The 22,365-nt window shown below is 44.2% G+C and overlaps 2 protein-coding genes across 6 annotated transcripts in view; both read right to left on the reverse strand.

Annotated features, from left to right (window-relative positions):
* Positions 1–8,085: 8,085 nt before the first annotated feature.
* LOC121698464 (protein transport protein Sec16A-like) lies at positions 8,086–14,935 on the reverse strand. 3 transcript variants are annotated; one of them, XM_042080588.1, is made up of 14 exons: positions 14,628–14,935; positions 14,291–14,355; positions 12,383–12,521; positions 12,012–12,143; positions 11,410–11,504; positions 11,202–11,283; positions 10,767–10,881; positions 10,548–10,653; positions 10,114–10,216; positions 9,771–9,908; positions 9,371–9,631; positions 8,813–9,148; positions 8,628–8,715; positions 8,086–8,532 (listed from the first exon to the last, which is right to left on the reverse strand). In XM_042080588.1, exons 1-13 carry the CDS (start codon positions 14,853–14,855, stop codon positions 8,653–8,655), a joined length of 1,863 nt encoding a protein of 620 aa, XP_041936522.1. In that variant the 5' UTR covers positions 14,856–14,935; the 3' UTR covers positions 8,086–8,532; positions 8,628–8,652. The 3 variants fall into 3 exon arrangements, with proteins under 3 accessions (XP_041936522.1, XP_041936521.1, XP_041936523.1); XM_042080587.1 differs by having other exon boundaries at positions 8,088–8,532; positions 8,813–9,631; XM_042080589.1 differs by lacking the exon at positions 14,628–14,935 and adding an exon at positions 12,816–12,873 and having other exon boundaries at positions 8,088–8,532; positions 8,813–9,631; positions 14,291–14,305.
* A 1,514-nt stretch (positions 14,936–16,449) lies between these two features.
* The window catches only part of pcnt (pericentrin), a 53,786-nt gene continuing 47,870 nt past the window's right edge, over positions 16,450–22,365 (reverse strand). For 2 of the 3 annotated variants that reach the window (XM_042081404.1, XM_042081403.1), the window contains exons 48-57: positions 21,912–22,172; positions 21,249–21,614; positions 20,528–20,695; positions 20,114–20,251; positions 19,596–19,837; positions 19,375–19,472; positions 19,082–19,226; positions 18,690–18,820; positions 17,820–17,963; positions 16,450–16,940 (exon numbers count right to left, since the gene is read on the reverse strand). In XM_042081404.1, the coding sequence (XP_041937338.1) occupies positions 16,897–16,940; positions 17,820–17,963; positions 18,690–18,820; positions 19,082–19,226; positions 19,375–19,472; positions 19,596–19,837; positions 20,114–20,251; positions 20,528–20,695; positions 21,249–21,614; positions 21,912–22,172 (1,737 nt within the window). In that variant the 3' untranslated portion in view covers positions 16,450–16,896. The remainder of the gene's footprint in view (positions 16,941–17,819; positions 17,964–18,689; positions 18,821–19,081; positions 19,227–19,374; positions 19,473–19,595; positions 19,838–20,113; positions 20,252–20,527; positions 20,696–21,248; positions 21,615–21,911; positions 22,173–22,365) is intronic. The other variant, XM_042081405.1, reaches the window with a different exon arrangement.

Raw genomic sequence — 22,365 nt, forward strand, 5'->3', positions numbered from 1 at the left:
GAGTCCTGAGCTGGCTATTAACGTGCCTTTTAGGCTCTCAAAAGTGTAGCTTACAGCCTACACATGGACACAAATTGCATGCTTAAATAGCCTAAGGACTATTTTAAAACTGTTTTGTTAAACTATTCAACCATAACACTAGCCATCACGCATGCACCTCTTCCTCTCCCTCTCTCGTGCACTCACACACACGATGGCAAAGCATCCTCTTTGTGACAGGTCCCTTAAAGGAATTATCCGGAGTGAAATGCACTTTAGATCAATTTACGGATGATTGGGAGTACATACGTTGAGTTGACATCAAAATCATGTCATTTGGATGTGTTTTGAGAAAGTTCGATTTTACCGTTTTTAGTCAAAACTCGTTAGCCTGAGTGACCAGGGCAAGTCATTTCGCCTACAAAACGCTATTTTTATACCTCTTCTACAGTTCCAAACAACATTACACTTACGTGGTAGTGAGTAGAGGGTCCCTAAAGCCAAACCGAAGTATCCCAAGATCTTTATGTGGTCGGATAGAGAGTCCAGAATGAATTTCATTAAGCCAGTACCTTTCCGGAAATGTTGCTGCTGCAGCTGGCGTCTTTAGAGGAAAGTCCGTAGGAGTCGATTGCCGAGTGTGGAGTAACACGCTCTGGAAATTCACAATTTTGTTGCCGTTTTTAAAAAAAAAAAAATTAGTCCAGTATTTCTTTCGAAATTGAAATGAAGTATGGATAAGGAGGCCGGCTTAAATACCCTGGCGGCGGAAGACAGTTGAGTTAATTGCTGTCAATCATCCCTAAGGGCTCCTCCCAAACTTTGTTTAGAAAACATCATTTCACTAGTTCGCCCGTCGGCATAAATGCTATACTGAGTGAATAAGCTAAGCGCGTGTTTGGCATGGTAGCTGCCCGTGGTCATGGAATGCCTGAAGCAGAGATCGCGATAGAGCGAATCCGGAAGTATGGCGGAGATGCTGCGGGAAGGAAGTCGGTGGTTAAGACGGAACGGGATGTTAAAGCTGGAACGTGCAGCGTGAGGAGGTGGTCGAAGGGCCTTTGCTGTGGCTAGTGAATAGCTGGGGAGCCGGAATGGGACGCCGTGATCCGAAGCACTCGTGGAGTGCTGATAACCCGCTGCGGCGGGCTGGTCTAGCGCGGAGCCGGGGAAGGGAAGGGATGGGTAGGGGTAGGGAGGAAGGGAGGGAGCAGTCGTCGGAACGACTGGAAGAGGGGGAGCCCTGGACCGGGTCCTGGCTGGGGGGAAGTGGGTGGGGGAGGGGAAGAGGGGGCGGAGGGAGTAGCGACGCGGTCGCTACCGGGGCCGGCTGAGACCAGGTGCTCGCTAACTCATAAAGAAAATAGGGAGCTAGCGAGGTGAGTTTGAACGGACGCCTCTTCAAGAGTCGTGGCGTGTTGTACAGACGTGACTCCGGGAATGGAATGGGGAGGGGGAAAAAGGGGGAAGGGAGGGAGCAGTCGCCGGAACGACTGGAAGAGGGGCAGCCCTGGACCGGGTCCTGGCTGGGGGGAAGAGGGTGGGGGAGGGGAAGAGGGGGCGGAGGGAGTAGCGACGCGGTTGCTACCGGGGCCGTCTGAAGAAGTGGAGTCGGAGCTAATATCCAAGTTGTGCCACTTCTAATTGATGAGCACGTCAGTGCAGTGTTGTGTTTCACTAACTGTCACACAAGAAGACGGCATAAATAATTGCAGCTTGCAATAGATAATGCATTGCGATGCGATAAAGCAAACATTTTAATAAGCGCTCTGCTCTGGAAGTACCCTGGGTTTCAGGTCAGCCCATCGCTTGCCCCGCTTTAACACACTATGGAAACAATACTCCCCATTGTAAGTAATCTTTACACCCACCTTGTTGGTACTCAAGTCAAGCATTCGTGCTTCACTGATTTTAAAGCTCCTCTGATTCCATCCTCTTCTCTGTCAGTAAGGTTTGGGTCTGTAATCCTGATCTTGTACTTGGCACAATCAGCGCATGCATCTGTAGCTGGGTGACCAAAGCCAAGATTGAATTCCTTGGAAAACACGGAATAATAGAGGGAATAGCTTGTTTGAGCATGGCTCTGAGCCTCAAAGAGCTCATGCATCTTGTGCACATTCAGGTCACTAGGGAGATACTTGCGGCCTGGTGCTCCTCTCCGACCATAATGGCTGGCCCTGCAGGTGAAAGACTGTATGTGCTCCACAATGAGTTGCCTTCTCCTGGCATGCTCCTCACTGTGTCGTGCACCACCTCTTCTCTCTGGGTGAACCTTAGCAGTCTTGTACTATCAGGTACTATCATTGTACTTGCATTATGTATTTGTGGGTACCTACATATAGTTGTTACATTGTAATACTGAGTGCTTTTACAAAACTTTGCCAATTTGCCTACATTTTTATCAGAGGCAAAGAGCTGACCTGAGACCTGCTGGATGGGGTAAATCTGGTCATGATAGATTTGATATACAAACCATTCTTAGCTCCAGTCAAGGCCTCATTGTCTTCAGTATACATGTAACAGCTGTGCTGCTACAACCTTGTTACTCTTTGATACAGTGGAATAAACCTATTAAGTGTACCAGTGAGAACTAATGATAAATAAATTAAATTAAATAGCTAAAGTAAATCGGAAGTGGAAGTGCATCTGTCAATTCATTGAATGTTCAAAGTATTATGAATCTTTATTTAGAAAAAAATACACATTGGTTGGCCTATTCATGAGCATACATCAGCAATTACACATGTTTAGGGGAATAGGGCATTATTAATATACCATTTAAGGTGTATGTGCTAGAAATGGGTAAACCACTATCAGTGAGTCTGCCCATGAGGTGGGGGCACCGCCGGGCCAGGCAGTGTCCCACATTGTCCCTCAGAAACATACCCTTGTCCCGCCTTGGGCTTATTAGCAGGTGGTCACCCTAACCACAAATAATTCCACTACTTTTTATTGCTTAGCCTAGTCTACTTACCACTTCAACACCATTGACTGTATCTGTTCAAACTGTAACTGTAACAGTTCAACTAAACTGTAGCCTAAAGTTAACTGTAACAGTTTAACACAAGCAAAACATTGCGAGCTCAATGCGCGTGTGAGTTGTTACGGGAACAGACACCAATTTTAGGAAAAGGGCTGATGTTGACCCGTCTTCAGCTACTTTGGTACGGTTTATTACACATCCAGAAGAATACATTTGAGTCGTTATAGGCTCTGGCTTATTATTGAGCATAATAGGAACAAAGTTATGATCAAAAAAATATCAGAGAGGAAAAATCCGAGGGGGCACGTGCCCCCTTAATTTCAATGGGCATGACGCCACTGTTCCAAGGAGCAGCATAGCTAAAAGCAGTCTTACCAAATTCAGTTGTTATACGTGGGATATTTAGAGCCAGAGTGTTAACGGAGCGGAGATTGTAAATGGAATGATTCTAGGTCAACAGACTAGTAAGATTGCTAGGTTTTACAAGCACTTAAGCCCTTGAGCCAGGTCAAGACCGTAAATGTCTTTGGGGCCTATCTCTGGGTGGCTCTGGGACCAGTACGAGAGCCTTTTGGTTGCTGGGTATTGAGGGCACACCGTCACATATATGGAACTGTGACGAGTCTGGGCTTCAGGACCAGTTCAATTCCACAAAGGCCGTTGGACAGGTTGGCCAGCCACGTGTGGAGGTGTGTGCCGGAGAGAAGGGGGAGACGACAACTTGTCTGGCAGCGTTCAATGCAGAAGGCACATACAGCCGAACCATGATTATTTTTAAGGGGAAGCGTGTTCATTCTGAGTGGCTGCAGGGATGCCCAGAGAATACCAGCGTAAGGTGTCCAGACAATGGCTGGATTACCTCTGACCTCTTTCTGGAGTGGGGTCAAATGTTCATTCAGTCCCTCCCTAAGGATGACCCCAGGCCGCACCTTCTCCTCCTTGACGGCCAAAGAAGCCATGTCTATAACCTGGAGTTTATTAAGCTACTGAAGAACAAGAATGTGCACATCATGTGCTACCCTGACCACACAACCCATGCGCTGCAACCGGCAGACAAGGCCCTCTTTAAGAGTCTAAAACACCACTGGGACCAGGAAGGGAGGAAGTGGACAAGGATGATGGCTGGGCAGACGCTGTCAAGGATGGAGTTCCTTGGGGTGTTCAGCAGGTCTTGGGCAAAGGCTGCCACTATTGAAAATGCCCAGGCAGGGTTCAGGGGGACAGGGATGTTCCCTCTCAATAAAGATATTCTCCCTGAGACTGCTTTTGCCCCCCAGCAAGACCACCGAAATAGAGTGCTACCATCCACTCTACCATCGCTGCCCACAAGACCACAGTCTCTCCCACCCCCGCCCATCGGACCATGGTCGCCCCTGCTGACCTTGACCCACTCTGCCCGCCAGCCATCAGCCCTGCTCTCTGGACATCAGCCCTCCCACCCGCCAGCCAGACCTCAGTCCTCTGCTTCCCTGACACCCCTGCTACCTGTGGAACCACTGTACTTTTTCCCAGAAGATGAGAAGGTGGTGTTAGAAGAGGTTGTGTTGGAGGACGTACCAGAAGAAGATTATGACCTCTTCAATCAGTTCACACCACAGGAAGAAACCCACTCCCAGGATGAGGGACCTTCCACCTCCACAGTAAGTGATATTTTATACTACTTTCAACCTTAGGCTACATGACGTGTTACACATGCATGCTCACGCAAACATACGCATGCACATTCATGCACGCACACACACACACACAATTTAGTCCCTAATCATATAAAATGCACACCAAATATCTATTCTATTTCTTGCAATAACATAGGCTCTTTTTGTTATTTTCTTTCTGTTCAGTCTGTGAGATTGGTCGCATTCTCTGACTTGATCTCAGTGCTGCAAAGGGAGAGGGCCATCAGAAATAGAGCGAAGCCACCATCATATACTGTAACCTCACAAGTGAGCAACACATTAAATATATTAAAACAAAAAAGTAATCCAGCAAGCAACCAGCCAAGCAAGCCCGTAAGTACCCGGGCAGCAAGCAACCAAAAGGGTGAAAAAAGCAGGGCAAGAGAAGCAAATCACCTTGCAAAGTCTGCAACACCCACTATGGTGACCCAAATGACCTTAAGGCTACTGAGGAATGGGTAAAATGTGATCCATGTTCTGCCTGGTTTCATGAGAGCTGTGGGTATATCTGTGATGACGATGGTTTTATTTGCAAAGACTGTGTTTGAAAAACGTTCTCATCACACACACACACACATCAGTTTTCAATTTTGAATGTGCATTTTTGTAATTTGCACATTTCATTCTAAATGTGTTGTACACACACACACCCACACACCACTGACATCCCGTCACTGATCTATGCTGTTCCAAAATTTACTTTTTTAATTGCACATTTGAATATGTGGGTTTGCATCCAAAATGTGTTTCTTTTTAATATGAATATGTTTGTTTAATGCAGTTTAAATGTTATGTGGCTGTATAAGCAACTGTGTTTATAAAAATATTGCAATTTGCAGTTTGACTGGCTCATACCTGAAACAGGGCCTATTTTACCTGAAACTGTCTATGCAAAAAAAGTTGGCACAGCTGATGTTTCAAGAACTGTAGAGCTTAAATAATTATATTTTATTACATAATTTCAACACAAAATTATCAAAAACAGTCATTATTAATAAAAAGACATGGAAAAGACATATATGGTATTGCATTATTGTCCCAAGCGATTTACCAAAAAGTGGCCCAACTTAGCTGATATCTGATAAGACTGCACAATGCTTCTGACTTACAGTGAACATTGTGACACAGCTGTAAGAAAATAATTTGTGGCTAGTTCACTTACAATAATGTAACAGTATACATGGTTATACCATGTCTCAGTGTTTAATTGTGCATGTTTAGTGGTTGGGGTAGCCAAATGTATATGTACTTTCCATTGTTTTTATTTATGCTCCATACAGAAAGGAGGACTCGAGCTGGAAATCAAGTGTGCAGATCTTGGCAGACCTGTGCCCCTGTGAGGTGTTGAGTGCGTCTCGGGAGAGCTGACATCTCTTCACAGCAAGAACCTTGATTGGTGCACAGCGGAGCCTGATCTTGGTAATACCAAATAGCTGCCTGAAGGCGTCACAAAGATGGCCACAGAGTGAAGGGACTTGCCTAGAAGGACGGACTTTGATTATATGCACATAGCGCATACCTGCCAACACTCCCAGTATTGTAATCATATAACTTATTTCTTATTCTTTGGTTGGAGTTTTTACGTAGCCTATGCAACATGGTATACAATAAAAACAGTGGTAGAGATGAGTGTTTTATTATTTTGTTACAATGATGATTAGCCCTCATTTACAAATGCTGAAATGATGTGTGAAAATGTTCTTTTTTTTTGTCTACTTGTTTTCAGGTGTGACAGCTAACAAGCTGCACCTGTGTGCAGGTGTCCAGAATAAAAGGGCTGCCTCCTTACTTTGGATTTAATAATTTTAACAAATTCTAAAAATATTACAGCCACCACACAAAAACGGTGTCTGCAGCCATAACCGTAATAGGTACAGACACCACATTTTCACCAAATTTCACCATAGGTCCCCAATCAATGCATGATCTCACAAAACAAAAAAGACCAATTTCTAACTGTAGGGGGCGCTATAATAAGCAAATTTACATTTTTGCTCATATCCAGAACCATATGAAATGTTGGACAAATTATTCTTTCCACTTGTTCCTTTAGAGTTCAGGCATCTAAGTAATCCAGCCACACTCATTTAAATCATTCACATTTTCCCGCCATTGTCACAAAACTCAAAAGTGAAACTAATCTATCTTCTCCTAGACCGTTGTTCAGATTCCTACGAAATTCAGTATATTTCACCTTTAGACCAAGCTTAACAAGATTGGGTTTTTCTGATTTTTGACTCATCGCTCAGATTCACTAGCCTGACGAGCCAGACCCACATCAAGATGTAGGGTCTGGGAACTCACCATTGGCAGTGCTCAATCCGAGGGGCGGGTTAAACAGCCGTCTTTCAAATTCCCTCTGCACACAATAGGGTAGCGCTACAACTCATGAGTCCCATGCGTTTTCCCACCAGTGGAGCTAGTTGGCTAGTTGATCAAACTTTTGCCAACTTAAGCTCGAGTTGCTGTAGCCAACAGCTAGATGAGCCAGGCAGCTATAGTGCTACACTCATGATTGTAAAGATTTCAAATCCACCAGTTGTCTCCAGAGTGTGATCTTCCATCACTGAGGGCCAAGCTCATGGCTGCCTCAGATAGTATGCAGTATCAAGGGCCCTTCCAGCAACTCAACAAAACATTAAAAACATTTAAAGAAAAAATGGTCATTATGGTTGAATATCAAATATGGTGTATCTGTTTTAGGTGAGAGTTCAACTGCAAGTCAGAGACCAGTGAAAGCTCAGATTCACTAGCACTTGGGTCACCAGAGGACAACGAGAGGAGGGTGAGTGGAACATAGATGTTGGTTGATATTGGTTGTTGGTTAGATTTGATATTCGATATGTTGTCAACCATTACTTATCTGTCTGATTTTATTTATTTTCCTGTTAGTGCATTTGGACATTTGGAGAAATCTGACATGTGTGCTTCCTGAAGGCTGTGACTTTATTCACGCGACGGCCATTGTGTAAACCAAAAGGAGGGTGGGTGTACAGTACACTGACTATATCATTAATGCGTTTCACTGGCGAATGAATAGAACACAACAATCCCAAGGTTTGTGTACCCTGTAGCCTCGTGTTGGTCTAAAATGTCCGTCGCATGAATAAGGCGAATTCACCGCTGCTGTCCCTGCTTGTGGAGTGAGCAGTATTTACCAGCAGGTGGCAATAAAGCAGAGAAAGCCTAACTAATGACAAGAACATCAGGCCATCACCCGAGTCAAAATCATCATATGTAGAGAGTCTATGGCCAGATAAATATGAATACAGAAGCCAAAAGGTTGCAGAAAAATGCAGTTTTAACAATTTAAGTATTTTAATTATTTTTGTTAGGGCTACCAGACGTTTTTTTCTGATGGGATCACAAGATAATCATGAGCATGATTCATATGATGGATTAATCATATCAGAGATACAGAAAACGTTATCTTAACTCCTTTGTGTTAACACACTGATGTGATGAAGTTGTTAACACACGACTGAGGGGCTGTCGTGCAACTGTACAGCATTCGTACCACATTCTTGTCCCAGGGCCTAGAGGGACCGGGTTCAAATTCAACCCACAGTCATTTCCCGATCCCACCCCATCTCTTTTCCACTTACTTCCTGTCACTTCTCACTGTCCTATCAAAATGAAGGCAAGTGACTGAAAGAATATACTTAAAAACACATAAGAGTGTATTGGAGATTGAACAAACAGTTTATGCCTCATATAATGTTAACAAAGTATTTTAGAAGGGTACAACCAATTCTGAATGAATCCTTATTAGCATCAGGACATAAAACACCACACTCTGATCTTTTTCTGATTTAATGATGTGTCTGATATGAGTATCTCAGCTGCTGGTAGAAGATGATCTCTAGCCTTTCTTTGTCCCTGCTCTCTCTCAGCCTGTGTGAATGAGTAATGGCAGAACATTAATTCTGTAATACAGCTCACTATATTATGTATTTGTGTTGATGTAAAATTATTCAAAAGATTCTTACCTGTGTTTGTTTCATCATATGGGTGCTAATGCATCTTTTTTCTGCGGAAGCAGAAGCATCTAATGCAGCTGAGCCATCCGAAGCATCCCTGAGGTCAAACAAATGTCCAAGATTAATATAGTCAGACAAGACGCCAGACAATTTCAAACATGTCCACAGTCAGTGTTTCTGTGAGAAATGCATACCTTGTTCTTCTTTTTTTTTGTTTTTTCTGTGGTGGTTGAGCAAGACTGCTGGTCAGGAGAGGAAATGGCAGGGCCAGACTGTTGGTCAGGAGAGGAAATGGCAGGGCCAGACTGGTGACCAGGAGAAGTGGTGGCAGTGCTAGACTGGTGACCAGGAGAAGTGGTGGCAGTGCCAGGCTGGTGACCAGGAGAAGTGGTGGCAGTGCCAGACTGGTGGTCCGGAGTGGCAGTGCCAGGGCCAGACTGATGGGCATGATAGGTGGTGGCAGAGCCAGAAGAGGTGGTGGCAGAGCCAGAGCCAGACTGATGGGCATGAGAGGTGGTGGCAGAGCCAGAGCCAGACTGATGGGCCGAAGTGGAAGTGCCAGGGTTAAACTGGTGGTCCGGAGTGATGGTGCCAGGGCCAGACTGATGGCCAGGAGAGGTGGTGGCAGTGTCAGGCTGATGATCAGGAGAGGTGGTGGCAGTGCCAGGGCCAGACTGATGATCAGGAGAGGTGGTGGCAGTGTCAGGCTGATGATCAGGAGAGGTGGTGGCAGTGCCAGGCTGATGATCAGGAGAGGTGGTGGCAGTGCCAGGGCCAGACTGATGATCAGGAGAGGTGGTGGCAGTGTCAGGCTGATGATCAGGAGAGGTGCTGGCAGTGCCAGGCTTCTCTGGGGCCACTTCAGCCTCTACAACCTTGACGTCCTCAGGTGCCTTGATGGCAGCACTCCTGTGTTCTTTGTTCAAAAGAATCCTCTCTGCCATGTCCCTGAGGATGTACATCCACCTCGGCGCAATGAAGTCCCGCTGGCTGACATGGAATTCTGAACAGAGCTGCAACACATTCACACACAAACCCATGACAACTCCAGTGACAATATTAAAACACCACAAACAGAAGAAGTGCAGGCCTCTGTACACAGATGGCCTGCTCATAAAAGCGCAATGATTAGAAAAGACAGCACACCCTTACCTTCACAAAGTCCGCCAGAAATCGACGGTTGACATCTGCTGAGTATATCAGCGTTGTTCCCACTGACTCACAGAAATGCAGCGCTTGCTGGATGTAGCCAGCTCGCAACAGCATCCTGGAGTACAGTGTTCTATAATGCTGGAGAACAGTGAGAGAAGGTGAACCTGGGCCACTTCCTTCATCTGTATTATTGTTTAGGACATTTTCCAACACATGAAAGAATTGTCCCTAATTGAGCATTAAGTTTGTCATTTTGCCTGGTAAATTGCCAAAGACAACTTCAGGATGTAAGCATGATATGATTGCAAAAGAGACATTTATTTCATGAGAAAGAAAAACAAACCTGATACTCTGAGATGAACGGCTGGTCTGTTCTTAGGCCCAGCACATAATCATAGACCTCCATCCTCTCGACTGCTGCCCTGGTCGATCTCAGGAATGGTCTGCTATGGTGATTACATGGCCATACAAGAAATATTTATATCTACATAGTTTTATTATAGTTATTTCGGATAAAGTGGATTTAGGTTTGTCTTACCTCTTGATTTTTGAGATACTATGCTATTTTGTTTAGTTACTTTGGGTAAAGTAAGAAAGAGTGTGTGTGTGTGTGTGTGTGTGTGTGTGTGTGTGTGTGTGTGTGTGTGTGCGTGCACGTTTCATGGATAATGTCTTAACTCTTGATTCTCAATTCAAAGCGTTTGGTTATGGCTGTGTATCACATACGTATATTTGTTTCACCATTTGATTGTTGTTTGTTTCTTGCATTTGTCTTACCTCCTGATTCCCCTAATGCGCAATTTAGACCATTCCAGAAATATGCCACAATGCAAATGCATTATTATATCACAGAGATATGCGGAGTTGGGCTTTCCATGTGATGCTGTAGTTGGCATGGAAAAGGTAAACAATATGAATTTAACCTGTTTTGGAATAAGGTTTTAAGGGTTCTGACAGTGGTCATGATATAATTATCTTTGATTTGTGTCATATTACCCAAGGTCTCTGCCATTGTTTCCATGATATCCTTCTTCAGGATATTTTGGTTCATATAACAAAGAACCATGGCCAGATGGGGGCGCCAATCACCCCAGCTGTTCTTGCCCCACTCCTGTAATAAGGGGTATTTAAATTTCCAATTCTGATTGTATCATCATCTCTCATGTCAAAATGATAAATTCACAAATGTGTGGGTACAGAGAATACTGTCTAAACCACATAGCAAGGCAGCCAGATACAGCACAATTTTGCCAGTTGTCTGGTCCTAGTAAAGTTTAAGTTGAGCGAACTTCAGCAGACACTTCGATGACTTGAAGCTGTGGCTTAACAAATCAAACCTAGGTCAACCGATTGTCAGGTGGAGATTATCTATTCACAATATTTGCCCGCAACTCACACACACACACACACAAACACACGAGCAACACTTACACAAGCTGCTGCTGGAACTTTTCCCATCAAGATTTGAAAATAGGTCTTCATGGGGTCATTTGCTTTTAGGTGTTCAATAAGCCTAATGGAATGAATGGATGTAACAAAGACACCATGTTAAGGCAGGTTTGTATAACTGGCAACAGGCTTTTTGCTTAATTTCTATTATTCATGGTCGGAGCTCTCTTAAAAGCATCAGCATTCTTACCTCAGAACAATTGCATCACATGAGCCTTTAGCAAAGCCCTTCAGGATGACCCAATGGTCCCACAGAGCATCCCTCTTGGCTAATTGCTCAGCTTCCTATATCAGAGGGCAGATAGTTTTCCACATCTTGACATGCACTTTCAAAAACATTACACATGCAATTACACCCAATCCAATAGCCATTACATCTTTTGTGCCAAGGAGCATTCAGTTGCTAAACAAGTTGAATTCAGACAGGTTGCATATGCCTGAATTGAATTGGTGCATTAAAAGTGCACCATCCTAAAGTATGCATATGCTTTATATATAGCATATGCTTTATATATATGCACATACTATATAGTATTTTTTTATTAGTTTGTCATTCTTTGCATCAATGTGCGAGTCTGCATGTAAGTGTTGTTTTGCTCTTTGTAATGTATGGCTCATAAGTGCAAGACAAATTCCCCTTGGGGCAATAAAGGTTTCATTCATTCATCAATATACACAATCCATGGAACTGTTTTTGTTTGTTTGTTTGTTCATACTGAAATAGCAAACCCAGATCTAATTCACGTCTGTACTACCATCAATCACAGCTGTGGGTCTCACAGCAAGTCTTACTTCTTTTTTGCCAAAGATAATGAGGTTGACAAGGGCCTGGTGTCCTTCGCCAGAGGACAGAAGATTCTCATCCTTCTCAAAGGCCAGTGGGTTTGATATGAGCAATTTGGCAATATGCTGACCCGTCACTCTCTGAGAACATATTTTGAGGAAGAGGTTAATGCACAATCTTTAACACATTTCTAAAAGAGACTGTAATGTGCAATGCAATGTTCTCTCTCTCTCTCACTCACACACACACACTTTGCCTTAAGCTTTGTTTTTCAGATAAAACTGGAATTTGCAACGTCTTACCTTCATAGATATTATAAGACACAGACACACACATACTCACTCGATTCCAGCCATTTCTGGTGGAGAGCAAGACTTACTCTGGTCTCTCGGCACACAAGTGCCAGGAGTCCCCAGACAAGGCCAGCCGCCTCCTTGTCCATCAACCACGTGGTTCTCAGGCATCTCTGCCATTTTTTCATGGCAAATTTATAAATGCTAACAGTATAAGTCACCCCCCTAGAACAGGAAACAAATACAAGGATACAAGGATACAATGAAGTTTATTGTCACATGCATATAGTTACTGGAAGTAAGAAATGCAGTGAAATTATGTCTGGTGTCAGCCTATTTGTGCATTAATGGGGGGGGGGGGGGGGGGGGGGGGGGGGGGGTAAAGAGTGCAGTAGAAGAGGGGTTTAGTAGATTAAGTGGCAAGGGCTGCATAAAAAAGGTGGGGGAGGATTGGGATTGGGTGGGGGGCACCAACAAGGAGCACCCAAAAGCAACAGGGGCAAGGAAAAACTCCCTTACCAAGGAAGAAACCTTGGGCAGATCCACGGCTCAAGGGGCTAACCCAACTGCAGAAAGGCTAGGCAATCAAGGACATGGGTAGATGGAGGAGAAATCAAAAATAATAAATAAAAAGTTCTATGGAGATGTGCAAAAGTTGGAGAAAGTCAGATATGTGTATGTGTGTGTGTGTGTGTGTGTGTGTGTGTTTTGACGTGTGATGAAATAAGAAAATAAATAAAAGGTCTGTAGCATAGGGAGAGGGATGTAAAAGTGCTAAAAGTCTTGTAGGTGTGTGTGTGTGTGTGTGTGTGTGTGTGTGTGTGTGTGTGGGGGGGGGGGGGGGGGGGTCATGAGTGCTGAGGAGTGAATGAGTGCAGTCAGTATAGTGTGAGTTCAGAGTTGGGAAATGTTTGAGAGTGCTGAGGAGTGAATGTGTGCAAAGTCAGTATGGTGTGAGTTCAGAGTTCGGATGGCCTGGGGATAAAAACTTCTCCTGAGTCTCTCAGTTCTGGCTTTGTGACTACATAGACGTCTTCTTGATTTCAGCGGTAGGAATAATCCATTGTTAGGATGAGAAGAGTCCTTCAGAATCTTTTGGGCTCTTAGGAGTACTCTTCTGGAATAGATATCTTGTAGAGCAGGGAGTTGAGTTCTTATAGTACGTTCAGCCGAGCGCACAACTCTCTGCAGAGTACTACAATCTCTAACTGTGGAGTTCCCATACCAGGTGATGATGCTACCAGTTAGAACACTCTCAACCGCTGAAGTGTAGAAGGCCTTCATGATGGATGTAGAAACTTTGAATTTCCTTAGCTGACGAAGGAAGTAGAGTCGTTGTCTGGACTTTTTCAGAACATATTGAGTGTTAACAGTCCATGTTAAGACTTCAGTAATGTGGACACCAAGGTATTTAAAACTTGTGACTCTCTCTACAGGTTGCCCGCTGATCATTAGTGGGGTGTAACTGTGGTTCTGCTGCAGCCTTCTGTAATCCACTACCATTTCCTTGGTTTTATTGATATTCAGTGTCAAGCTGTTAGATTGACACCACTGTGCCACCTCATCAACCTGATCCAAGTACAGCTGTTCATTGTTGTTACTAATCAGGCCCAAGATCACTGTGTCATCTGCAAACTTGATGATGGAGGTATGACTACTGTTGGCTTTGCAGTCATGTGTGTATATGTTGTACAGCAGTGGACTCAAAACACAGCCTTGGGGAGCACCAGTGCTGATGGTTAATGAGTCAGATGTCAGACCCCCCACTCAAACCACTTGTGAACGGTTGGTGAGGAAGTCAAATATCCAGTGACACAGGGTGGTGTTCAGTCCTAAGGCCTTCATCTTTGTGACCAAGGTGAGAGGTACTATCGTGTTGAATGCTGAACTAAAGTCAATGAATAGCATCCTCACATAATTCCTTCAAAATTGAAGCTGCGCTATAATTAAGTATGCATTGAATCTGATTGTGCTCTGTTGTGTACAGAACTTACATGTCAAAAGGCCCAAGGTAATCCTTCCAGTCAGTCTTGTAAGCGAAATGCTGAATAGGCAGAACCTAAGAAGGGTCCATCATGTAAGTTCTTATTTTAGTGAAGATTGGCACAAGCACAAATGCATAGACAAATAATGATGCCCTAGGCCCAATGTGGCAGAGAATAGATAGATAGATAGATAGATAGATAGATAGATAGTAGTTAGACAGACATACAGATGGATTTAGTAGGTCAGTGCAATATCATATGTGATAATTGTCATTATATTGTGTCTATTTATTATTTACTTACTGGCTTATATATTTTCTTATCATCAGTTGAATTACTAATTTACCTGGTCTTGCTTCACAGATCTCTGCAGCGTCTCAGGTGGAGTCTTGAAGACACGGCTAGGGGCATCTCCAAGCCCCTGGTCACGGGGAGGATCCACATAATCGCAAGTCCTTAAATTCTGTACCTGCTTGGGCAGAAGTCCTTGTTTTCTTATGGCTTTGAACAGTTTTGAAGGCTTAAGATGACGTTTGTGGCATCCCGCCAGATCCAAAGAATCGATGCGGTGCATCCTGCTACTCCCCACCAACAGTGTTCTGATAGGCTATGAGTTAATTTCCTGATCAATAAAGAAACGTGGCACTCTCTTTATCAATACATTCCCAAATTAAAACTTTTATATGGATCCTGGTTTATATACCCTGGAGGCATTATGACGTAGCCTATGTGTAATGCAACGTCACAATGCATGGCAAAACAACCAACTGTTGATCAAATAGAATGTTTGCAGAATGTGATAGTCGTTCTTGTTCAGCTGGATGAACTCTTTATTCAGCTAACACTTATGGCTTATTTGTGCTATTTATAAAGTTTCGGACAGCACACGGAGTAGTTGCCTAAAGCATCTCACAAAATGTGGCCACGCTAGAAAGCATGTTATCAAATTAAATTAATAATTTCGGCATCCAAATCAGCCCCTAGGCCACCCAACCCCGCAATTAGAAATATATCAATACAAATGTTATTTAGTCTTTTATTTTTAAAGTAGGCCTAGGCTAATAACTGAGGACCAGCACTGACTGGAAATTTGGTAGGCTAGTGGTGCTAAGGCCTGATAACTCAATTAGGGCCAGGTGTTCAGAAGACAGATCTGTATAGGCTTAGGTGGAATTAAACGAACTAGTTTAGGCCTACTACGAATCGTAATGTAACAAACGTTATTTGGGAAACGGTGGTTCTGTAAATTATCAGTTATCAAGTCGGTTTTAGTAGCCTGAGCTTTGTTCCAAAGAGCGCGATTTCTTAATTGGTGTCATGTCACCAAGACGCTTTTAAAATGAACTTTTCACCTTTCAGTTTTGTTATCTGAACTACAGCATTCGTTTTCTTTCGTGAAAGAGGAGTGGACGCAAAGGTGGTAGAATAGGCCTAGCCTACAAAATGAAAGGTCTAATCGTTGGCGAGTCAACATACCGACGGCAATCCCTCGTGTTAAAAAAATGTCCCTGCTATCAAGGAAGTCAGTCGCCTATGATTCTTTTGATTGGTAGCCTACTTAGACCTTATATGCAAAGCGACTTGCATTATAATGCACCGGGGTAGGCTACTGTTTCATAGTAGTTTCTTAATTCAACAAAATGTTAGTCATGAAATACTTGTGTAGCCTATATAGTGATTCATTAGGGCTAAGCGGACACATGACAATAACAGAAAATATCGCTTGAAACTGTCATTTATTCTACGAATGTATCTACAAGGTTTTTTTTTGTGGATAGAATTAGAAAATGTGTAGTGCTGTGTGGTTGTGCAATGTTACTTTTCAAAAAAAGAATGTTATATTTTTTTTATGAAAATGCAGACATAAATAGAAATAGTGTCTTTACGATACATTTGCTCTTGTTATTGGGAACATTTCATATTCATAAACGTAAATGTTTCGCAGCCTTCAAAAATGAAGTCAAATTCTACATGGACACTATTATTGGACTCAACAGCTGAAAAGCTGACAGAACTATGTATATGTTCTGATATTATGTATAATATATATAAAATATTTTTATACCCCTGTTTGTTATCATTTGTAAGGTGATTTTTGTGCGTAAAAAAAAAAAAAAAAAAAAAAAAAAAAAAAAAAAAAAAAAAACAGAAAATATTTGTGGTACGCATTTGGAATAAAATATTTATTGATGTTTGTTTTTGTAGAAATGTTGGTAAATAAAAAAAACATTTTTACAAAAAGTTAAATCAGAACTTCACCCTTTTTGTGTACGATTTCAGTGCAACTTTCTTAAATGTACATAGCATTACAAATATAAGGAATAGCAATATGCAACATTTGTACAGAACAAGATAGAAACGTATATAAAAACTTTATTTAAAAAAAATAGTGACCACTATTTGAAGCACATTCAAGACACCAGTGTATTAATTGATTTTGTGATGACTGTACAAAAAACAAAAAGCACACAACTGCAATGATTACAAAAATAATTTAGGCAATTAAAAAATGAGTCCTAAAAGTTCTTATTAAAATATGGAAATGGTGGCGATTCCAGTACAAAAAAACGGAACATGACAAAACACACTGGCACAAGTGCGGTTTTAACATTCCTTCAGCGGTCGGATTTCCTCGGATATGAAAGCAGCGAGGGGGACCCTAAAAGAAATGAAAGAGCAGGAAAGTCAGTGACCGAAGACAAATATCACATTAGGACAGTGATTTACGGCTGCTTGATTATGGCAAAAATCATAATCATGATGGTTAATATTGAGAAAACCATCCACTTACAAAAAATTTAAGGAATTAAAAAAAAATCATGCAACAGTTACCACTATAAAAGCAAAGGGTTGTAAACTCGAGAGTAAAGAGATAATTATTCGAAAAATAGAATACATCAAAATATTTGTATTTCGATTCCGTTTTCATAATCATCGGAAGTCAATTGTGAGAGAAATTCTATTCAATTCAAAACAAGCAGACATTATCCACCACAAGACATTACCCTGGAATGCAAGTTAGCCTACTAGTCATAGTAAATTAGTTTAAATTGTGACCACAACCAATGAATTACTTTCAACACAAACATGTAACTGACAGAGCAAAAAGACCGGCAAAGTGAACTTGGGGTGACTGATTACACAAGACACTGAACATTGCCAACTGAATGCTACAAAGACTCTCGCAGAAAGAGCTCAACATTCTGTTCCATGCTCAAGTTCTATTCAGTCGTCTTTAGGTGACAGAAGAACACAATTGAACTGAGTGAGTCAACGAGTGGCTGAACAGAGAGGTCAAATGAATGAATGAATGAATGAATGAATGATTCCATGAAAAAAAATCATGAATACATGGCTGTCTGCCTGGAGTCACTCTGAGTGGCGGAAATTAATGAATAAATGTCAGTCTAAGTGTCCGAGATCGAGTCAGTGAATAGCTGGATGTCTGGAGTAACAGTCCGAGTGGCGAGAGCGAGCGAGCGAATGACTGAGTTAACCGGATGTCTGAAGTTGGTCTGCGTGGCCGAGGGGGACTCACCGGGTGGCAGCATGTAAGCGGGTGTCAGGCAGCTGAGATAGTGCCAGCTCCTGTTCTCACTCAGCCACTTCTGCCTCTGGCCCATCATGTGGGCAAGGCTGCCGTGGCCATGTCTCCCGCTCTCGCCCGCGCCTAACGGGCTGACTGCAACGCCAGTCACAGGCAATCAACCAATCAGCAACCAAGGAGGGGAGGGGGGGTATCTAATGACTGGGTATCCCCAAAAGTGTTAAGAGGGCCGATATGAGATGGGGATTGTTGGGTTCGCGCCATCTTGTGTAATCAGTCACCATTGTATCATGTTAACCAGACACTTGTTTGGTATTACTTATGCTGTTTGCGGAACATGAAATTAGTCTGCGTAGTGTTTCTGAGTGGGTGTTTTTACAGGAGAAACAGTGCCTGATTACACAGACAGGCTTCCCAAAAATGTGCAAAGAAGAAGGGGGTTGTGGGTAATATGGTGCATGTAGTGTGCCACCAAAACTGATTCACACCTGTGTAGTGATGTTATGGGGTGACTTCTGTGAGGTTTCCTCAACAGTGTGGTATGCTGCTATGATCCATCAGTACACACTTTCAAAGCACCAAAACCAACCGCACGCACGCACCCCATTCCCAAACAATCCCTCCAGGATTTTGCAATCATGATTTTTTTTTACAAATAAACACTAATTCAATAATTCATTGAAGAAGTCACAGAATTTGTGATTGATTGATCGATCGCTACCATTTTTGAGAATTTCCCCTTGCAAATTCAGTTACTTTTGGCCGTAACAACAACCACAACAGAGCCCTGCACGCTCCTGGAGGGACTGCCCCATACTTGACCCCCCCCCCACACCAGAGCACCCCCCTTTTCTGTCTCACCCGGACGGACGGCTCCGAGCCGCTGCTGGATGGTCTCCAGGTGCTGAATGTACTCCGTGAGTGAGCGCTCGGCATCCTGGGATGCAGAGAGGGAGCGCTCTGTCTGCAACAACACCGGGCTCGCATGCATCCTGGGGACAGAGACAAACACACAAACACAAAATAAAATCACTTTTTTTTTTTATAATCAGTTACCAGTGAAACCATTTTTATCCATACCACACATTAAGATAAACTAAAGCAAACTGGAAGTGCATTAATAAAGCATGATCATTGGTAGTGTATAAATAAAGAACAACTTCATAATTCCATAAGAGAGAGAGGCCATCTGGAGGTTCTTAAAACAGGCTCATTCACGATGTTGCTATAAATGAGCTGGTAAGTATCTTCACCTGTTCTGCGTTATTAGCTGAGATTTGATTGGCGGCACCAGAGGAGTGGCCACACCCTTTTGTGTAGGCGGTTCCTTGGTGGGAGGAGAGTTGAAGGCTGAGCTCGGATGCTGTGGCCTCAGGACGTCAGACCTCAAAATGGACACTGGGGGTGGCAGAACGGAGTCTTAAAACACACACACATGCTGTACACACTACAGGATTTATCGATCACTCACACACACACACATGGCTACACACAAACAAACACACTCACATCGCTGTCTCACATCTACTAAAACGAGGACACCTACCGGCACTGGTCCCTGTGGATCGATATCCGTTGATCTGCGTAGAGCTCGTTCCAGTCCTTTTGATGGCTCTCTGCCACTTCCTGGTTAGGAACTTGAGCCTGGTGGTGAAAAAGCAGTATGATTAAGCCCTCAATCTCTAAGGTATTTTAAGATTCAACCTGACAAGAACAACGCCATCCCACAGCCAGCAAGTGTTCCATGTGACCCCTCCCATCTCTGACCTGGCGATGGCGATGACGACGCGCACAGCAGTGCGGAAGCGGTTGATTGGCCGGGAGCGGAGCTGGGCGGCGGTCTGCAGGTCGCTTCGGGACGGGTAAGCTCCCATGCGGGCAATGAGTGCCAGGGTCACCTGCTCGCACTCCTGGAATCCACCCAGCACCAGCAGCAGGTAGCGCTTCTGGTAGGCCAGAGACTTCCGGAAGCTCTCTGCACGCAGGTACTTCTCGTACAGGCGCTGCAGCTGAGGGGTGAAAGACCAGGTGAAAAGAAGAGCATGTTAGATTGACTAATTAGTCTGGCTAAACTGTTAAAGGTTGTTGTACAAAGGAAACCAACCGTGTAAGGTTTGTTCAAAGTAACTGATTTTTTTTGGTCACATCATTATTGTACAATGTACCCCACCCTCCATTCATTATAATAATTAGTATAATCTTATATCATTAATTTCCTACAGGATCCACAAGAGTGGCCACTTACACGTGAGTACAGAGTGTGAGAGCGTGTGTGTGTGTCTGACCTTGCTGTGTGAGGGCTCAGGTAGCGGTCTGTTCTCGATCTCTGCGGTGAGTTTGGCCAGTTGGCTCTGAGCAGAGCGGACGGCCATCTGCAAACCGGCGCGTTCCTTTTGCCATGCGACCTCGCTTGATGACCTCACCTGCACATCAAACACAGCACCGTTAACACTGTTAACTGTATAACACCCACACACACACACACACACACACCTCTATATACGGTATATTGCATGACATACACGCCGCAGTAAATGTTTCTCAGGCTATGACAATTCACAGTGAATGGAAAATAAATAATTTACAATCAGGTTGTAAACAGACCTCACACAGAGTCATGTAAGCCATTCCATTACTACAATAGTATGCATCTCTTAACTCTTGCACTTCATTCATGCGCAGGCTGGCGTCTACTGTACCTGCTCGTTGCGTTTGTGCGTGTGCAGCTCCCGCTCCAGACAGCTGAGAGTGTGTTTGAGGGAGACGCGCTCCTCGCTCAACTGGGTGAGGCGCTCCGACAGCTCAGAGTTCTCCCTCAGGAGACGCTCCAGCATGCCCGAGGAGGAGGACGACGAAGACGACGTGTTCTGAGACAAGAGACACACACACACTTAGTGAGTACTTCCTCATGACACACATTTAAAATGCATCAGACAGTAGTACACACAACAAATATGGATCCACATTTCAAGTGTTTCCGGTTAGAATTTCTTCAGTTAATTAGATTAGTTGAAATCTATCTATAAATTGCAGGAACGTATGTACGTCAAACTTGGCAGTGCACTTACTCGTGCCCATAGCAAGATACCTGGTAAGTTTCAAATCAAACGGACGTCCGTGCGTGTGTGCATGTTATTCGCATATCTCTCGAACCGATGGTCCGATTGCATGAAATGATTCCGCGGATTTTGCAAAAACACGCCAACAAACACATATGATTTTCATATGATGAACATATGATATTCATATGATGCTTTATTCTACGGATACGGGCATGTAATTGGGCTACGGGTTTCTACAGGAATAGCATGTCTGAACGGGCACTGCACTAGTGTGCATTAAAAGTGGGATGGAAACTCAGCTACTCAGACTGCCTGGGCCACAAGGCTGGCGTGTGTGTGTGTGTGTGGTCCCACTCACCTGGCTGTGGTTAGCAGACTGGCTGGGCTGCTCTGTGGCGCGTCTGCTGGCGTGCAGGCTGTGCGTGTTTGTGTGTGTGGTGTGTGTGTTTGTGTGGGAGCTGAATGTGGTGGTATGGGAGGCGTGTGTGTTGGCCTGCAATGAAGAGGAGGTGGTGGCGGCGGCGGCGTGTGTGTTGGCCTGCGATGAAGAGGTGGCGGCGGCGTGTGCGTTGGCCTGCGATGAGGAGGCGTGTGTGCCCAGCTCGGAGCTCCTCTGAAGGTGTTCGGCCGTCAGCTGCTTCTCCTGTTCCTCCAGGTCGGCCAGGGTGTGCTGCAGCTCCTGCAAGCGCTGCTGGTCCCGCTGCCTCAGCAGCTCCAGCTCCAACTAACACACACACACACTCATAAGATTCTATGGACATTATCTATCTTCTCTTCCTAGCTAAAGCACACCCTCGTGATCACCATCATTAAGGCTGAAACTTTCTCACTGAAAGGGTAAATAATAAAGGGATAAAAACAATACTGTTGTACAATACTGTTAATAAAAACAGATCTGATATAAAAATTACATATCACACATTTACACACACACAACCAGAAACAGACAGCCACACACGCACGCACATACAGATACACAAACAAACAAAAAAAACAGCACACACACACACACAGTGCTGACCAGTTTCTGGCTGTTCCTCTCGTGGCGGCGCTCCTGGTCGGCCTGCTCCTGGCGATCCCTGCTCCTCTGGCGCTCCCACTGCTCCTCCCGCTGCACCTCCCTCTCCTTCAGGGCGCTCACCTGAGCCCTTAGCGCCTCCAGCTCCTGCTGCATCGTCCGCGCCCGGCCACGTTCCTCCTGGAGGAGCGCGCTCACCTCCTCCCGCTGGGCCTGCAGCTGATGCAGCTCCCCACGCAGACGCACACACTCCTCGCTGTTACGCTGCAGAACACACACACACATTTACTGAGCAGCACCGACAAGTTTTGGATCAAAAAAATTCAGTGGTTTTCATTAGGGAGGAGAGCCAAAGGGCTCAACATGCTTCTGCGTCAACTCCACGACGTAGCTACGCCGGCACTCCTACGGCGTCGTGACCATTTTATGGTTCTGCGTCGGGTTGCTTTGCATTGCG

Source organism: Alosa sapidissima, chromosome 23, assembly GCF_018492685.1.
Source record: "Alosa sapidissima isolate fAloSap1 chromosome 23, fAloSap1.pri, whole genome shotgun sequence".
Taxonomy (NCBI): domain Eukaryota; kingdom Metazoa; phylum Chordata; class Actinopteri; order Clupeiformes; family Clupeidae; genus Alosa; species Alosa sapidissima.